This window comes from Myotis lucifugus, unplaced genomic scaffold (genome assembly GCF_000147115.1).
Source record: "Myotis lucifugus unplaced genomic scaffold, Myoluc2.0 scaffold_44, whole genome shotgun sequence".
NCBI classification, from domain to species: Eukaryota; Metazoa; Chordata; class Mammalia; order Chiroptera; family Vespertilionidae; genus Myotis; species Myotis lucifugus.
In genome coordinates, this window is record NW_005871092.1 from 6,231,231 (window position 1) to 6,250,229 (window position 18,999).

Genomic DNA, 18,999 nt, shown 5'->3' on the forward strand with positions numbered 1-18,999 from the left:
GTCTCCTGTTCAGGGACACTTTAGCATGTCCATGAGGTCAAAATAATAATATTGAGATATTATTTGCATTTTAAATTCTCATGCATGCATTTACTATGGAGTTTTCCAAAGCTATGCAATATATGATTTCAATAGATTGAATGTAGAAGCAGATGTGAGAAAACAGCTATATTAAACAACCATTAAAGAGATTTGCACAAATGTAAAACAATGCTACACTTTTCACTATTTTATTTGGAGACTATAGTTAAAAAATTAAATATATTATTTATTTAAAGGTATAATATTTCTTCTGAACATTTTATAGGGAAAATTTCAACTATATAGAAAAATGGAAGGAATATTAGAGAGGACACCCAATACCCACACCCTAGATTCTGCAATGACGTTTTAAAAGCTCTACTTAATCCCTGACCTCTCTGTCTACTCATCCTTCTGTTTATCAGTACATCTTAATTTTTTGATGCCAGGGCCCTAATTTGAACTCTCAGCCACTCTTTCTCAGGGAGAGATTAGGCCTGAATATGGCATAAGGGGCAAAACATCCTAGAAGCTGGATGTATTTGTAATTAATTTTATTTTGTTTGTTTTTTTTAAAAAATTTTTTCAGTTTCAGTTTACAGTCAATGTTATTCTGTTAGTTTCATGTGTACAGACAGCATAGTGGCTAGGCAGCCATGCACTTCACAGAGCCTTCCCCCTGATATTTCAGGTACCCACCTGGCCCCACTCATAATTATTACAATTTTATTGACTATGTTCCCGTGCTGTCATTTACATCTCTGTGACTATTCTGTGACTACCAATTTGTACTTTTTGAGCCCTTCATCTTTTCACCTAGTCACGCAAACCCGCTACCCTCTGTCCAACTGTCAGTCTGAATTTTAAATTATAATTTTAAATAAAACAATTATATCTTGAAATGATCAGCTTCAATTTTTATGTGGTCAAAACCAATACATGTAAAACGGGGAAAGAAAAGATTAGTGGAGTCCTCCAGAGTTACTGAACCAACATGTTTGAGAACAGCAGTGCTAGAACAATCCCTAAAGGCTGCACTAATGCATCCAAGGCTGAAAGGGCTGGAGGCACAGAGCTACTTAATGTGATATGGAAACTAAAATGTAGTCAGACTTTATAGATCAGGGTGTTAAGGAAATACTGCTTTGTTAATTAGTGTACACTAGTGCATACCTTTGTATTTATGAATCTGTGTTTTATTTTTATTTGTTTATTTTTTAGTCCTCATCTCATGAGGATATTTTTCCATTGATTTTTAGAGAAAGTGGAAGAGAGAGGGAAAGACAGAGAGAAATATCGATGTGCGAGAAACACATCGATGGGTTGCCTCCTGCACGAGCCCTGACTAGGGCCCAGGCCGGGGAGGAGCCTGCAACCGAGGTACATGTCCCTGACTGGAATTGAACCCAGGACCCTTTGGTCCACAGGCTGATGCTTTATCCACTGAGCCAAACCAGCTAGGGCATGAATCTGTGTTTTAGAAAATTGGTGTACTGTTTTAAGTTTAGTTTGAACTCTAAGGATAAATCACTATTACTGAATAGTGTGTTTAAACTTTAGAAAGACCTTAAGAGCTGTGTAAAAAGAAATATTAAAAATCAGATTACAGCTTCTTACAGAAATATAATGAAATGAGAATTTTCTCCCTACAAATATAATTAAAGAATCAAAGAACCAAGCTTATATCAAAATAATATACCTGGACTATGGAAATTAAATTGGGAAGACAATTAGCTACAGTCATAGGAATAACTTTGAAATTGCTTTGTTATATGCTGTTTATTTTCTTATTTGAGTGCGCTTGTATTTTGTAAATTGGACATTAGGATGTAAATATTGTAATATAGTAGTCATTTTACTTGTTAGATACCATATGCCAATACACTAGACTTACAGAGAAAAGTTAGCAAATAGTCAACATATTTTAACAGATGTTATGGAGCTATACCTTTTGTTTAAAATTGAAGAAAAAATTAGGCTCTTCTGTTCCCATTATGTACTAATTTATTAGACAAATTTTGTCCAGTCTATTGACATATTTAAATACTTTATTGTTAAAATTATTTAACTAAATACAGAAATTCTATTTAGAATTTTGAAATAAATGAAAAAATGCACATGCTTTTTCGTAATCTAAAATTAAGATGTTATTTTTTTCTAGCTCATCTTTGTGGAGAAGGATGGAATCATATTGGGGATGCTTGTCTCAGAATCAATACCAGTAGAGAAAGCTATGATAATGCAAAACTTTATTGCTATAATCTTAGCGGAAACCTTGCTTCATTAACATCCTCAAAAGAAGTAGAATTTGTTCTGGATGAAATACAAAAATATACCCAGCAGGTAACAGCTATACTTACTTTTATTATGTAAATAATCTGATAATACTATAATTATTGGCAATGAATAGCCGTGTAAAATAAATATTAAATAAATTATTTTTGTAATTTAAGGCATTACTTATACTAAATCTTGGAAGTAAAGTGGAACTGATTTCAAAAGTGAACTGGTAGAGGACTCATTTAGTATGTGGATTTAGTAGTAAGGTTTTCTATATTACTCATCTCACATTTTGCACAGTAAACCAATGCATTATTTTATGAAGAACTCATATGACTAAATATACTGAAAAAACAGGGCATATAATGTAATAATTTTTTTGAAGTATTATTATTTTATAACTTGAAAAACTCATAATAAAAACACCAAACATTGGCTACATTTGTATATATGTATATTTTGTGCATGTGTATGTGTGCATTGTGAGTTAAGTTTTTGAATTATGCTATTTTTCAAGATACTGACTTGCTTGAAATAATACACTAATGGTTAATAGGACTAAAATCAATATTTAAGGTAGGTGGAAGATAAATGAAAAGTTGGAAACAGTTTCAATTTTCTAGAGAGTTTATGGAAAATATTTCCATACAAGATGGAATATGGTATCAAAATATCATTTTATAAGAAATTTCTAAGAAGAATTGACACTATTTATTTTCTCTTCTTGGAATATTAACATATACTCAATTCCTAGGAACATTAATAAAAAATTTGGAAATAATTTATCAAATCTATTTTGAAATAACCTTACAGTTCATATACTTCTTGAAATGCTTTGAGGGCATTTTAAAAACTGAGGTCTAATTGATATATATTAGTTTCAGGTGTACAACATAATGATTCAATATTTGTGTATATTGTGAAAATGATCACAACAAATCTAGTTAATATCTATCACTATACATAGTTACAAAATTTTTTTTCTTGTGATGAGTTCTAAGATATACTCCCTCGAAAACTTTCAAATATGCAATACAGTATTATCAACTATAGTCAACCATGCTGTACATTACAACTCCATGATTTGTTTTATAACTAGCTGTTTGTACCTTTTGACCCCTTCACCCATTTTTCCCCCCAACCCCAGTCCCTGCCTCTGGCAACCACCAGTTTCTTTGTTCTCTGTATCTATGAGCTTGTTGGTTTTTTAAGGTTCCACATATAAGTGAGATCATATGGTATTTGTCTTTCTCTGTCTGACTTATTTTACTTTAAAATAATTGACTAAATCCAATTTGTTTGAGAAATACCAGCCTTATGGTTGAAGGATAAGATGTATATGATAGGAAGGGTGTATGTCATGGAGGAAAGATGTTTTGATTGATTGATTGATTGATTTTTCTTCTGACATTTTTTTCTTTATTTTTCAAAGGTAACATTTTAAAAATGCTTTAACTTATTAAGGAATACTCTCTCATACATTAAAAGAATCTCTTTGTAGTCCACCTCTTCTCAGATTGCACTTTGAGAGATAGGCATCCTTCAGTCATGTTTCCAAGTATTTACAGGCATAAGTGGAAACAAAATTATAGTTTTGTTTTTATGAGTATTCTTTTACCCAAATGGTACAGTGTAAATATTGTTCTTTAGTTTATTTTCCTCACTTAAAACATGTCTCTGGACAGCTTTTCATTTCGTTTTATTTATTTTAACTTTATTTTTATTGTTGACACTATTGCAGATGTTCCCTATTCCCCTTACCCCCTTTGCTTATCTCCACCCAGTACCCACCCTCCTTCCCCTCTGGCCATCACCTCACTATTGTCTGTGTCCATGGGTTATGCATATATGTTCTTTGGCTAATCTCTTCACCTTCTTTCATCCAGTCTCCCCCCCCTACACCTTGCTCCCGAAAGCTGTCAGTCTGTTCAGAAAAATGTAACAAGGTATATTTATAAAGTTTTATTTTTAGTCATATGGGTCATACAACATAAGATCTGTTAATATTCATTAGAAACCAGAAGCTTCGTATCTTTAATTATAAAATTCAGAGACAATTCCCAGTGACCCTTTGGAAAGTAGTCCTACTGAATATGTATCACCTATGTAGACTTTATTGGTAATAAATCCACATTGTTTGAGTTATAGCAAGTACTAGTATTTGGCATTAACTCTCTTGCTTTTTTCCTTGTTTATAAAATATATTTTTATTTCTTACACTATAATCTTGAAGTGTGCTATTTTAAAAGTGGCATATTTCAAGGATACTTGTTTTAATTGTTCTTTTTTTCTTGCCTACTAATGTACAGCATAAAGATTGGGCTATTTTTTTGGATGTGTGATGTACTTAGTTTCATAGTTTGTGGACTAGCATTCCCTGCAAATGAAGAATGTTCTGTTTCATTAGAAAGCTGAGCTTTAGCAAAATTTTAAAGGTGGGAACTTCTGCAAGGTGACATTCCATTAAGCATATCTTTATAGAAAATGAATTATATCCTGAGTCACTGCAGTTGTATAAACTGGAGATAACCCTACCTTGGCAAATAAAGATCAACAAATTCATGCACTTTAAAGAGATATCCTGGGTCAGATGATCATTTACTTATCGGAAATGGCTAATGAAATGTTGCCGTGATTTATGGTGTGCTGTTGTAAATTTTCTCAATATAGTAATTTATCTTTCATTTTCAACTGCCTGTGCAGTTCATTTACTGGGTAATAGTTACTTTAAATGTTTTATCAACTGCTTCATTTTTCTGTTCTTCTCTTCCTTGAAGATTCTTATCATGATGAGTTAGGGAGTAATACTTCATTTTAAATGACTTGTCTGTACTATGAGTAGTTCAGAAATATAGGCAGTGTAGCTGTAAAGGGAAGCACAATCATTAATCTGAAATATCTATGTTGGATTGACTCCTGCTGTTATTATCAAGAACTGTAAAAATGTTAGAGCTTTTTTGTTATAAAAGTACCTTTTAGATTAATGTATGAAATATATGAGGATCACAAGGCATAGCAGCATGTGTATATTTATAATTAGAAACGTTATTTATTAAGTATTGTCTGTGTCTCAGAAATTGGATGGTGGAAAGTAACTATCTCTGTTCTAATGAACTTTGTTTAGCAAAATTTATTGACTACCTACTGGGTGTACAGTACTCCACTAGGTTTTAAGAAATCTACTGTCATAGTGAATATACATATTTTAATTTTATTTAAGAAATATTTGTTGAGTGTTAACTATGTGAAGTGTATTAAATTTTATTATAAAGTGTATTTATATACTTGACAAATTTCCAGACCTATGGCCACCTTTATAAGCTATCTATGAACATTTGTGCAATGTATTTAAAATGCATACTGGATATATATGTCTTATATTTTGTTAAAGAATTAAATGGAGACACAGTCCATAATTTAAAAAAAAGGAAAATGCAGAGTTTTGAAGCACGTAACATTATAATATAATCTTATTAGCTTCGTAACTTAGAAAAGAAATATATTATCTTCTAATTAAAGTGGAAGTGTTTTCGAATGATGTTAAGAAATTAATAGAATGGGAGTTTTCAGTGCTCATTTCTCACAGAAACATGATTTAAACAACCATGTATATACAAAAATATACCTTTACAAGGGTATAGCTGGTCTACATATTTTCAAATGTAATTTTTAATGTCAATGTACTGTTTTCTAAGGAATATGACAGTATTTTACATCTAACTGTTTTTAATGTCCTCCTTGCTATCGTTTACAGAAAGTAGCACCTTGGGTTGGCTTGCGCAAGATCAACATATCCTACTGGGGCTGGGAAGACATGTCTCCCTTTACAAACACAACACTGCAGTGGCTTCCCGGTGAGCCCAACGATTCTGGGTTCTGTGCATACCTAGAAAGGGCTGCAGTGGCGGGCTTAAAAGCGAACCCTTGTACGTCTATGGCAGATGGCCTTGTCTGTGAAAAACCTGTTGGTAAGTAGTCTAGTAGACTAGTATTTCTTTAAAACATGGTCCCAACCCTCTCTCCACCATCCCTTCCAGAGTGTGATGGTTTGTGGGCCTGGAGTAACCTTGGCCATCTTCTCATGATGCTGATCCCCATGTAGATTTGAAATTTATCCACATTCCTCACTTACTGCTAGTGACCTTAGCATTAACTTGTGAAAAGAATACATTTTATTGTCTAAAACAGTCTTTACTTTTTTGGTCGAAATAGTGAGATTTTGAACATATGGTTATAGTTGATTATAGTATATTAAGAATCTATTCTTAATGTGTTAATGTCTTTTACTTTTATAATAATAGCCTTTGGAAGAAAGATTTGTCTTTAAGATTAACAACTAATTTAGAACCACTTTAATCTTACATATCTGGTATTTCAGTTGAAAGGTAAAAAGAGGCATTTTTGTTACATTTTGTGGAATGGATTTAATTAAATGAAGTAAGAAAAGAATATTAAATTATTTTCTCTTTTTAAAGATTGTATGTTTTGTTGCAGTAATTTATAACAAAATTTACAAGTTTAACCACATTTTTTCAGTTTTACTGAGATATAATTGACTTTTTAAACCATTTTCAATGTAGAGTTCAGGGTCATTAAGTAAATTCCCCTGTTGTGCATCTATCAATACCATTAATTCCAGAACTTATCTTCCCAAACTGAAACTCTATACCCGTTAATCAGTAAGTCTTTAAACCGCTGTTCCCTGCCCCTGACAACCACCTTGTACTTTTTGTCTTTATGAGTTTGACTACTCTAGGCACCTCATAGGTGGAATCATAAGGGTTATGTCCTTTTGTGATGCTTATTGGCCCTAGCACAATGTCCTTAAAGCCCATCCATGTTGTAGCAGGTGTCAGAATTTCATGTCTTTTCAACCCATTGGATGTGTACACCACATTTTATTTATCTGTTCATCCACTGATGGATACTTGAGTTGCTTCTCCTGTTGGCTATTGTGAATGATGATGCTATGAATATAGGTGTACAAATATCTGTCTCAGTTCCTGCTTTCCCGTCTTTAGCCAGAAGTGGACTTGCTACATCATATGGCAATTCTATGTTTAATTTTTGAGGAATTGTCATGCTGTTTGCCATAGATGCTGCACCATTTTACATTCCTAGCAACAATGTACAAGGATTCTGAGTTGTCCACATTCTTGTCAACATTTTAAAAAAATAGTAGTCATTCTAATGGGTGTGATAAATACTATATTTTAGGTAGAGATTTTATAGTAAATTATTTTATTTTTATTGTTCATATAAGCAGCATATTCACTGACAGGACATTTGCTTTGATAAGGTACATGGTATTTAGCTAATAGATAGAATAGTTAGGTCATGTATTAGATTTATATTTATAGTTTTTAAGTTACACATCTTTATGTACCTTGTAAAGGATTAAACATTCCTAGAAATTATAAATTTTAAAATAAATTTAAGAAGTATTGACATATCTTCACTTTTTAAAAAATTACTGCATTTATTGGGGTGACATTGGTTAATAAAATTAAGTAGGTTTCAAGTGTCCATGTATATAATACATCATGTATATTTTGTATTGTATAGTTCATTTTTAACCTTATCATGCCATTATTGCTTAAATTTTTATTCCTCACTTGGCTTAATGGAAATAGTCCCTGAACAGCAAACCCCATTCACTTGTGCCAAAATACATTTACAAATGAAATAATTATGTTTGTTGGTTTATTTCAGTTAGTCCAAATCAGAATGCAAGGCCGTGCAAGAAGCCGTGCTCCTTACGGACCTCGTGTTCCAACTGCACCAGCAACGGCATGGAGTGCATGTGGTGCAGCAGCACCAAGCGCTGCGTGGACTCCAATGCGTACATCATCTCCTTCCCATACGGACAGTGTCTGGAGTGGCAGACCGCTACCTGCTCTCGTAAGTGCTTATGTACAGGGACTGGTCATTCAACAGTGACTTCAGTCACTATTCTACGATGGGCAGAGGAATTAAACATTTGAGGAAGTTTTAAAAAATGAGAAAAAATGGTGTTACAGCTCATTTTAAAACTTTAGTGCTGTGACCTCCTGATTTATATTATAGTGTCATTTTGAATTCCACTAAGTATCTGCCCCAACCTGTTAACATTTTGCGCATTTGTCATTCCCTGACTCTGAGTGCATGTTGCAAACGGCGTAACATTTTCAAGGTCACAGATTGCTTTGCTGTGTTTCTTTAGTGTCCTTCAACCTAGGCCAGTTCCCATGAGTTCTCTGTCTTAATGCCTATGGTATTTTTTAAAGAATCTGTACCAGTTGTTTTGTAAGTTTCACAATTTGGATTTGTCCAGTTGTTTCTTCATGATTAGATTCAAATTAGCCTTTTTTAATTATTAGATTCAAGGTAAGCATTTTGGGCAAGAATATCATATCCGTGGTGGCACAGCTGCTACAAAGGCAGGCTTATAGTCTGGGTTGTCATCACAAGGTGAGTGGTGTCAGCAGGGTGGTTCTGGGCTGGCAGGAGGAGATCCTGGCCCCTTGTTGGTGTTGTGTTTCATAAGGACTGTAGAATGATGGTGCTTCTGGTTACTGGGTACAGCGTGGTTATGAGAATAGCTTTTCTTGCAAAGACAAATTGCATCAGGATATCACTGCCAAGGGAATTGCATAATACCACTGATGGCACTTGGTGGCCTTGTAGGAATTTGAGACAATGTGTGGCACACCCCCTTTAGGGTGGGGGTCCCCACTTGGGTGCCTGGCCAGTCTGGATGAGGGGCTGAGGGCTGTTTTCAGTCTGGCCGGCGACTGAAGCTCCCAGCCTCTCCTTTTTTTCTTTTTCCTTTTTTATTCTGGGATTTATTTACCTTCTATAATTGAAACTTTGTTGCTGTCACTGGAGCTGAGAGCTGGCTTGCTGAAAGCAGGTATCTGGGGTTTGTTTAGCTTCTATAATTGAAACTTTGTTGCTTTTGGAGCTCAGAGCCGGAAGGCGGGGAACCTTGGCTTCCTCCATACTGGAGTAAGTGAGCCTCCTGCTCACTTCAGCTGCGTGGCTGCCGGCCGCCATCTTAGTTGGCAGTTAATTTGAATATTGCCCTGATTAGCCAATGGGAAGCATAGCGAAGGTACGGTCAATTACCCTTTTTGTCTTTTATTAGATAGGATATACTAGAGGCCCGGAGCACAAAAATTTGTGCACTCGGGGGGGTCCCTCAGCCCGGCCTGTGCCCTCTCGCAGTCTGGGACCCCTTGGGGGATGTCCATCTGCTGGCTTAGGCCCACTCCCCGGGGGAACAGCCCTAAGCTGGCAGTCAGACATCCCTCTGGCAGCCCGGCAGCCCTCGGGGGATGTCCACTTGCCAGCAGGGAACAGGCCTCAGCTGGAGTCAGACATCCTTAGTGCTGCTGAGGAGGCGGGAGAGGCTCCCGCCACCACCGCTGTGCTGGCAGCCATTAGCCTGGCTTGTGGCTGAGCAGAGCGCCCCCTGTGGGAGCACACTGACCACCAGGGGGCAGCACCTGCATTGAGCGTCTGCCCCCTGGTGGTCAGTGTGTGTCATAGTGACCAGTCATTTCCAGTCTTTCTGCTGCTAGGGTCAATTTGCATATTACCCTTTTATTATATAGGATAGAGGCCTGGTGCACGGGTGGGGGCTGGCTGGTTTGCCCTGAAGGGTGTCCTGGATCAGGGTGGGGGTCCCCACTGGGGTGCCTGGCCAGTCTGGCTGAGGGGCTGAGGGCCGTTTTCAGGCTGGCGGGTGACTGAAGCTCCCAACCGCTCCTTTTTTTCTTTTTTCTTTTTTTTATTCTGGGCCAGCTTTAGCTCTGAGGCCTCGGCTGCTGAAAGCAGGTTTCTGGCCTTTGTTTACCTTCTGTATTTGATACAATGTTGCGGTCCGGGTGGCTGAAGCCCGGCTGACTAAAGCCGGTTTCTGGGGTTTAGTTTAGCTTCTATATTTGCAACATAGTTGCTTAGAGTTGCAGCTGAGAGGCCGGCAAGTCAGGTGGGGAACGTTGGAGTCCGCCAGTCACTGGAGCAAGCAAGCCTCCCTGTTCGCTTCAGTGCATGGCTTCCGGCCGCCATCTTGGCTGGCAGTTAATTTGCATATCGCCCTGATTAGCCAATGGGAAGGGTAGCGGCTAATTACCATGTTACTATGCTTCCCATTGGCTAATCAGGGCAATATTACATGGTACGGCTAATTACCATGTTTCTCTTTTATTAGATAGGATATATATTTATATATATTTATATATATTTGTATATAATTTATTACTGTACTACATTATGTTGTATTATGATTTATGTACTTCTTTGTATGTGTTTTATGTATATTTTATAATTAAAAAGGCTAAAAGGTAGGGAAATGGTACCCAAGCTCTCATGCTGTTAAGAAGTTTCTAAAAATTATTTAGAATTAGATCTAAATTGTTTTCTCTGCTCACTAATCTTTCTTGTATTTCATTCCCTCTTATCTGTGCATCTTTTGGAGAACAGTTTAGTAATTCTTTCTAAATATACTTGTGGCTGGAACCTTTTGAGTTTTGCATGTCTAAAGTGTATTTTCCATGTTCACTTGAATGAAATGACTGGAACTTGGAGTTCTGAATAATTCTTTCTGAGAACTTCTAGCATTCGACGTGGATGAGATTCTCAGACCAACTTAATTTCATTTCCTTGTGGAACATTTTTTTCTTTACTTTGAGAGCTTTTAAATTGTTTTCTTTATGGCTGGCATTCAAAATTTTGCATTTCGTTTAAATTCAGTTTTCCAGGAGTTGATGTGGATTTTAAAATTGATTATCATTGTTTTTCCATCTGAAGAGTAGTTTCTTCACCTGTTAAAATGTTCTTTAATGTCTGAGATTATTTTTTCTTCTATTTAACATATCCGCAAGAGTAAATAGTTTTTGGAATTTCTAAATATTTCAATATTTTTAAATTTACTTTTACTTTCAATTTTTTTGCTTAGGTTTTGCTCCATAGCATTTAAAATCATATGCCCTGTGCATTCTTGTGGGGAAGTGGGACATTGTACTTATCTCATTTGAGGTTTTCTAGTAATTGGAACTTGAAGGAAACGTCTCTTTGCAAGTGAGAAGCAAATATAGATTTTGCAGTATTCTTCAGTATTTTCCAGTTATGATATTGTGATAGGAATGCTAAAAATTCAGAAATTGAAGAAAAGAAATATATTTTAAGACAAATTTTGCCAAATGGTTTTTAAGAAAACTTTGCTAATAACTGGAATTATAAATAATTAATATACTTTAAGTAGTTAGATATTCTATTTGTGAAAATGAAATGCAATGGGATTATTGAAAGCAATAATAGAAGATTTAGTTCTAATATATAAAAGTTCAAACAAAAATGTAATTAAATGGATATGGTGAAAATGGAATAATAAGAAACATAGAATATAGTATACATCTCACAAATCTGTATTTCTTTCAATATTTTACAGGTTTATGTATATGCTCAATTTATACTTTTTATTCTTGGCAGTTAGGGAAGGTAATCTTTTGTTTAAATCAATTCTTTCTTTCATGAATTGTGCCTTTGGTGTCATAACTAAAACATCATGAAACCCAAGTTCATCTAGATTTTCTTACATGTAGTTTTGCTTATGTCACCCAGCTGTTCTTACATGCTGTCTGCTTTATCCATGAGAGCTCATAGCCTATTAATCATAGTTGTTTTAAATTCCTGTTCTGGTAATTCCAACATTCCTGTCATATCTGGTCTGATGCTTGTTCAAACTCTTGAATCTCTCTCTTTGTTTTTTTGCTTTTTGATATACCTTGTAATTTTTCTTGATAGCCAGATTTTATATATGAGTAAAAGAAACAGCTATAAATTGGCCTTCAGTTATGTAGTGGTGAGGAATGGGCGAAGAGAAGTATTTTATGGTTCTATGATTAGGTCTCCGTCTTTTCGTGAGCTTGTGCCCCATACTGTGAATTTCACTAGTGCTTCTCAGTTTCACCCCTCTCTTAGGTGGTAAAGGATGGCTGGAGGGAGCTGGAGGTTGTGTATTTCTCTTTCCCCGCCCACGTTAGAGTTGGGTATCTCCCTTTAATCAAGTTAGGTAGATTCTCCTAAACCCCACCTGTTCGGGCTCTGTTAAATCCTTTCTCCGGGCTTTGTTAAGAAGAACAGACTGCTCTGGCATATTTTAAAGTGGTTCCCTTTCCTCTCCTCCTGCTGGGATCACAAGGGGCTTTTTCTTATATTTACTTTGAGGACCTGGAGATAAAGTTTCTGGAGATAAAGCTCATAACAGTGTGGGATTCCTCCAATCACTGGGTGCCCTGGAGAGTTTAACTCTCAGAGGTGTCCACAGTCAGCTTCCAGCAGTTCCTCAGTCACAGGTCAGGTTTTCTGACTCTGACCCTGAGTCCTGCAGAGGTTACTTAGGTAAATTGTGATGTTCTCCAACCACCTGTCTGCCTCTCCAATTTAGGGGATAGTGGTTTACCCTATGACCTCACAACTCTGATGGATATAAGAAGAATTGTTGATTTTCCAGTTTGTGCTACTTTTTACTTTTTGTTAGGATGAATGGTGACTTCTAACCTCATTATCTGCTGGACTGGAAACCGGAAATTGTCAGTAATCATTTGATGACATAAATTCTTGCAGATTAATTTTTCAAATTCTTATATATTTCAAAAAACATTAAATACTTTACAACTTAATCTTTCAAAAAGCCAAAAATAAATAAAATAAAAATGATTGCTCTGATTACTTGTAGATCATACATAGTCTTTGTACCATCCATAATTTATGAAGCTTTTCTATTATTGTTTTCTGTAAGAAAAAGAAAAACCAATAGAGTCTGTCAGTTTTTGAGTCAGCATTGAAGGCTAAAGAATGAATTTCCTACAGGGTTAACATTAGTCACTTGTGTTTAATGACTCAAAGAATATTCTTTCTTTTATAATTTATTATTAAATAAATATAGGAGATGGTACTCATTTTCCACCTTTTTGCTTCCAATCTCTGAAATGCTTAGCATGCAACAAATTCCTAACAACAAATCATATTGTAATTGATGAATTTTTAAATCTAATATTCTATTATTCCTGCATGGTCCTCTGTATTGAATTCTTGATGTTCAGTTTTGCCATTGTTTACAGAAATCTTACTGGGTACATTTTGTACCCCGTAATATTAAAATACCAAGTGGCAATTAAGTTGTTATTACCACAAAGTGAAACTGAATCTGCCAGAAATCTACTAGAAGAAATTTTTCTTGGTGCCTTGTCCCTGTGTCACCATCTTCTGTGGATACACAATTCCCAAGACAAAGTGTGCCTGTTCTAGCAAAGTATCAGTACTCAAAGAGCACCTCAGCCCAATATAGGTTACTCTGATTATGAATTAAAATTTTTAAATATTACATATGAACTATTACGTGATGGCAGACTACAACAGGTTCATCCTTGGAAAAGGCATCCCAGTATTGATAGGCTTTCTGCCCTGAAAGTCAGAGACAGCCTGTCTGCTGGTTGCCTGACGGAGGCAGAGTATCCAAGTTCCATGTTCCCATCCAGATGGCTCTTTGGGTGGAGACTGAATTTTACTCATCACAGGACAGCCAAATACTAGCATCTTGGACCCCTGGATAGAGCATCGTCCATATGAGACAGTCCTAATGTGGCTCAGCCATCACAGGGATGGGCAGGCATCACAACCCTGACCATTCCCCGGCCGATTGCAGATTTTCCTCGAAGGCCTTCACTAGGCACAACAGTAGCGAACGTGGCTGTACATCACAGACGAAAGAAGTGTGGGCTGTGGGCTCCTCATGAGCTCCCCGAAGGCCCTAATCCTGGCAAAGCTCAGGAGACTTTAAGTTCTGACTTCATTTTTCTCCATGTCATAGTCACCACCATTTCTAACCCTCATGTCAGTCCATTTATCTCCTCATTGTTCATGATGAATGTTTTCTTTGCTTTAAGTAGTTGCTTTCTTAGGCATTATTACCAAAATGTTTAAACTACAGATGACCTTTTACAATCTTTTTTCTCAGATCTTATTTATTTCTTCATTAGCTTACAGTTCTACTTGAGTATGAAGTCATGTAACGTGTTTGTTAATGTTCCTGTCACACAGCTCAGAATTGTTCTGGATTGAGAACCTGTGGACAGTGCCTGGAACAGCCTGGGTGTGGCTGGTGCAATGATCCTAGTAACACAGGAAGAGGACACTGCATTGAAGGATCTTCGCGAGGACCCATGAAGCTCGTGGGAACGCACAGCAATGAGATGGTTCTTGACTCCAGTCTTTGTCCAAAAGAAAAGAACTATGAGTGGTCCTTTATCCAGTGTCCAGGTAAGAAACGTGTGATTGTAACAATTGCAGTTTTTCAGACAATTCAGTTTTTCAATCAAAGTGTTTTTTCAATTTCAAACCCAAGGATATTTTTTTTCTTTCTTGTAATAAAGATTTAGAAAAAGAATAACAAGATGAGGCTCAAAATTCAGAGATAAAAAATATTTTTCCCTATATCCACTTTGTTGTATTGATGGTATTCTGTTTGGAATTGTTAAGTGGGCTAACCAGATGCATTGCAAATAATTATTAGATTTGGTTTCATATCAGTTTTTAAGAGGAAATAATATTGGCTTATGCCTGTTTTTTATCCTAGTATTATATCTTAGAATTCAAAGGTAACTCCTAGGATTCAGTCAAACTTCATGGTAAGAATAGGAATTTTTCTCTCTAATACCTATGATGGAGTCACCTGGCCTCATTTTGAAAGTTGCCTTTGGTATTCACTACCATTCATTTTTGAAGGTCAATAATTACTAGATTTTAGGATTTGTTTGTGTTTGTTTGTTTTTTAGTCCATATTTTTGTTGAGTGCCTACTATGTGCTAAGGAATATTTTAGATGCTAGAGATACAACAAATAACAAATAAGTTTAAAATCATTCATGGAGTCTGTATTCATGGAGCTTGTATTCTCATTGAAGTTACGCATACACATATGACGTTAGATGGTGATAGGTGCTATTAAATAAAGAAGGCCAGGAAGGGTGAATATGGCTAGCCATTTAAAATAGGGTGGTGAGAAAAGATCTTCCTGAGAGGGGATTTGTAATAAACACCTCAAGTAGAGGAGGGAGAGAATACTAGGAGTATTCAGGAAAGAGTGGTCTAGAAGAGGAATCAACCTGACACAAGGACCAGATAAGATAGTTATTAATGACTGTGGTGGTTTTAACATATATCCACAAACTCTTTGGCACTCCTAACATAACACAGAAATCCACAGCTAATAAGCCAAGAAATTAGATAAAATGAAATAATGTTTAATGCAAGAGAAGGCAGAACAAGAGAAAAAATGAAATATAGAAGAGATGGGACAAATAGTTAACTAATAGCAAAACAACAGTTTTAAGCTCAGTCATTTCAATAGTTATGCTAAATGTAAATAACCTACTCACCTCAATAAAAGGGCTGATGTTTTCATATCAGCTAAAAGAGCAAGACCCAACTATAGGCTGCCTATAAGAAATCCATTTAAAATATAAAGACACACTTATTTTAAAAGTAAAAGAATGGAAACAGTTATACTATGAGGACATAAATCAAGAGAAAGGTGAATTGGCTATACGAATATCAGACAAATAGTTTCCAGAGCAAAAAAAAGTGTCCCTTTATAAAGATAAATGGGTAAATTAATAAAAAAGACATAACATTTCTAAACATATTCACCAATTAACAGACTTTCAAAACAGGTGAAGATTTAGTGGTGGATGATCAAGAATCCTCTTTTAATCTCCAGAGACATTATAGGTTACCACTTCCTACTTGGATTTGTGTGGCTGGTACTATACCTTTTATTTGTTTTCTCTTACCCCTGTATTTTTTTTTTGGGGGGGGGGTTTCTATTAATTTTCTATTGCAGTATTAAAAATTACCATAAACTTAGAGGCTTAAACAATACTCGTTTATAGTTCGCAGTTCTGTATGTCTGAAGTTGGGGCCTGGCCTGGCTGGCTTCTCTGCTCCAAGTCTCAAGGGCTGAAACCAAGGTGTCGGGCAGGCCGAGTTTTGTTTGGAAGATCTGGAGAAGAATCTGCTTCCAAGGTCATCCATAGTGTTGGTGGAATTCAGTTCCTTGTGGTTTTAGGACTGAGGTGCATGTTTTCCAGTTGGCTGTCAGCCAGTGACCACTCAGATTCTAAGGAATGCTTACATTCTCTCACACATGGCACCCCCTCCCCCCCCTTTATCTCCAACTCGCAATGTAGAGTCTCAAAAACTCAAATGGATCTCTCACACTTTTAATCTCTTTCTTCAAGTCGAGTCCAGTTCCTTATAAGGCTTCACCTGATTGGGCCGTCCAGGATGATCTCCCTTTTAAAAACTCAACTGGGCATGTAACATACCTAATCATAGAGTGACCATCCCATCACATGCACAGGTCCCTGCCACACTCAAGAGGGCACCATCATGTTTGATTAAATAACTGGGTACTGTAACCTAGCTTCATTGACACATAAGAGTATCGCATCATACAACTTACCCATTTAAAGTCTATAACTCAGTGGTTTTTATTATATTCACGGAATTATGCAACTATCACTACAATAAATTTAAAAAGAGGGAAGGCAGGGGAGGATGGGTGGGAAGCGATCAACCAATGAACTTGTATGCTTATATGCATAACCCTTGGACACAGACAATGGAGTGGTGAGGGCCTGGGAGGGGAGAGAGGTAGGGAGTGGGCTGAAGAGGTTAAATGGGGGGAAAAGGAGAATCTATGTAATACTTTCAACAATAAAGATTTAAAACAACAACAACATTTTTGCCATTCCCCAGTAGAAACCTGATACTAACAGTCTCTGTTGAACCCCCTCTTATTCTTGTGAGCCATAGGCAACCACTAATCTTTGTATCTCTATAGATTTGCCTATTCTGGATATTTTATGTAAATTGAATTATACAGTTGTTGTCTTTTGGGACTGGCTTCTTTTCTTATGCATAATATTTTCAAGTTTTATTCATGTAATAGCATGTCTCAGTATTTCACTTTTTTACCAAATAATATTCCATTATAAGAGTCTACCACACTTTCTTTATCTGTTCATCCCTTCATGTACATTAGGGTATTTCCATTTTTTGGCTTTTTGAGTAATGCTTCTATGAAGACATATTTTTATTACTTTGGGCATGGAATATCTGGGTCAAATGGAAACCATGTTTAACCTTTTGAGGAACTGTCTGTTTCAAAGTAGCTGCATTGTTTTTTATTCCCAACAGCAGTGAACAAAGGTTCCAGTTACTCCACATCTTTGCCAAACACTGTTTACTCACATATGTTGATTATAGTCATCCTGGCGGGTGTGAAGTGTTACCTCATTGTGGTTTTGATTTGCAATTTCTTGTTGGCTAGTGATGCTGAACATTTTTTAATGTATTTTTGGCCATTTGTATGTCTTTGGAGAAATGTCTATCAGATTCTTTGCCCATTGTTAAATTGGGGTATCTGTCTTTTTATTATTAAACTGTAAGAGTTCTTTATATATTCTGAATACAAGTCCTGTATCAAAAATTGATTTGCAAATATTTCCTCCCATTCTGTAGGTTATCTTCCCTTTTTTGTTTTTTTTCCTTTGTATTGAATTTATTGGGGTGACACTGGTTAACAAAATCATACAGGTTTCAGATGCACAGTTCTACAACAAATCATCTGTACACTGTATTGTGTATTCACCACCCCAAATCAAGTCTCCATCATCACTATTTATCCCCCCCAATACCCTCCTCCATCTCTTCTCACTCCCCTCCCACCGGCATTCACCACACTGCTGTTCGTGTACCTGAGTTTTTTTCTCTTTTGCTCACTTCCTGCCCACTCCCCACCCAACACAGCTATCAGCCTGTTCTCTATCTAGGAGGCTGTTTCTGTTTTGCTTGGTTGTTAATTTTGTTCATTACATTCCACATTTGAGTGAAATCATATTGTACTTGTCTTTTCTGACTGGCTTATTTCACTTAGCACAATGCTCTCCAGGCCTATCCATGCTGTTGCAAAAGCTAAGATTTCCTTCTTTTTTATGGCAGAATGGTATTCCGTTGTGTAAATTTACCACAGCTTTTTTATCCACTCATCTACGGATGGGCACTTGGGCTGCTTCTAATTCTTGGCTGTTGTAAATAATGTTGCATTAATTCTTTTGAACGAGTGTTTTGGGTTTCTTCAGATAAATTCCCAGAAGTGGAGTTGCTGGGTCATAAGGCAGTTCCATTTTTAACTTTTGGAGGTAACTCCATTCTGCTCTCCATAGTGGCTGTACCAATCTTCATTCCCACCAGTAGTTCCCTTTTCTCCATAGCCTGTCTTTTCACTTAAAAAAATTTTTTTATTTCAGAAAGTTGGAGAGGGAGAGAGAAATAGAAACATCGATGATGAGAGAGACTCATTGATCGGCTGCCTTCTGCACGCCCCCTACTGGTGATTGAGCCTGGAACCCAGGCATGTGCCCTTGACTGGAATCGAACCTGGGACCCTTCAGTCCACAGGCCACCTCTCTATTCACTGAGCCACACTGTCTAGGGCGGTTTTCACTTTTTTGATAGTGTACTTTGAATCACAAAAGTTTTTGATTTTGATGATATCCTATCTATTTTTTTATTGTTTCTTGTGCTGTTGGTGATACTCCTTTGAAACCATCCTATATAATAAAAGTGTAATATGCAAATCGACTGAATG

At 36.4% G+C, this 18,999-nt stretch overlaps 1 protein-coding gene across 1 annotated transcript in view; it reads left to right on the forward strand.

Annotated features, from left to right (window-relative positions):
* The window catches only part of ATRNL1 (attractin like 1), a 474,447-nt gene that overhangs the window by 126,067 nt on the left and 329,381 nt on the right, over window positions 1-18,999 (forward strand). Inside the window, exons 19-22 of the mRNA XM_023753345.1 lie at window positions 2,183-2,364; window positions 6,056-6,269; window positions 8,014-8,202; window positions 14,389-14,607. Coding sequence (XP_023609113.1) covers window positions 2,183-2,364; window positions 6,056-6,269; window positions 8,014-8,202; window positions 14,389-14,607 — 804 coding nt within the window. The remainder of the gene's footprint in view (window positions 1-2,182; window positions 2,365-6,055; window positions 6,270-8,013; window positions 8,203-14,388; window positions 14,608-18,999) is intronic.